Source organism: Corvus brachyrhynchos, unplaced genomic scaffold (genome assembly GCF_000691975.1).
Source record: "Corvus brachyrhynchos isolate BGI_N302 unplaced genomic scaffold, ASM69197v1 scaffold545, whole genome shotgun sequence".
Lineage (NCBI taxonomy): Eukaryota > Metazoa > Chordata > Aves > Passeriformes > Corvidae > Corvus > Corvus brachyrhynchos.
The window spans coordinates 103,068-103,770 of record NW_008238116.1 but is presented as its reverse complement, the minus strand read 5'-3'; the positions used below and the strand labels follow the sequence as shown (position 1 = coordinate 103,770).

Genomic DNA, 703 nt, shown 5'->3' with positions numbered 1-703 from the left:
CGACCCACCGGACGACGGCACAATCGACAGAGGCGCCTCGCCCGACAGCTCGCACGACACCTGACCGTTCTCGCCGGAGTCTCTATCCCGAACTTTCAGCACGGCTACCACGGTGCCGGTCGGTGCGTCCTCGGGCACGGGGCTCGAGAGGGACAGAATGGTGACCTCTGGTGGGTTGTCGTTCTCGTCTGTGATGTCTATCTGCACTTCGCAGTGATCAGTGAGCCCACCCCCGTCCCTCGCCTCGAGACCGAAGATGTATTTACTCTGTCCCTCGTAATCGAGGGGACCCGCTGTCCTGACCTCTCCGCTCTCGGCGTCGAATGCAAATAACGCGCGGACGTCTTCCGGGACACTGCCGAAGGAGTAGGAGACCCGCCCATTGGTGCCCGCGTCCGCATCTGTCGCCTGTACCCGCACCACCAGCGACCCTACCGGCAGATTCTCTGCCACACGAGCCTCATAGATCCTTTTGCTGAACACGGGTGGGTTGTCATTGGCGTCCGTCACATTGACCCGAACCTGGACAGTCCCAGACCTGGCAGGGTCCCCACCATCCACTGCCGTCAGCACCAGATCAATGGAACTCTGCTTCTCCCGGTCCAACGCTCTCTCTAGAACTAATTCCGGCTGCTTTTTTCCACCCGGCATCTCCTTCATGGCCAGAGAGAAGGACGGGGTACTGGTGAGCTGGTAAGTCAGC

General features: G+C 60.7%; 1 protein-coding gene across 1 annotated transcript in view; it reads right to left on the bottom strand.

The window, feature by feature from the left end:
- LOC103614982 (protocadherin gamma-A9-like) overlaps positions 1–703 on the bottom strand; it is a 107,870-nt gene that overhangs the window by 84,599 nt on the left and 22,568 nt on the right. Inside the window, exon 5 of the mRNA XM_017733399.1 lies at positions 5–699. Coding sequence (XP_017588888.1) covers positions 5–699 — 695 coding nt within the window. The remainder of the gene's footprint in view (positions 1–4; positions 700–703) is intronic.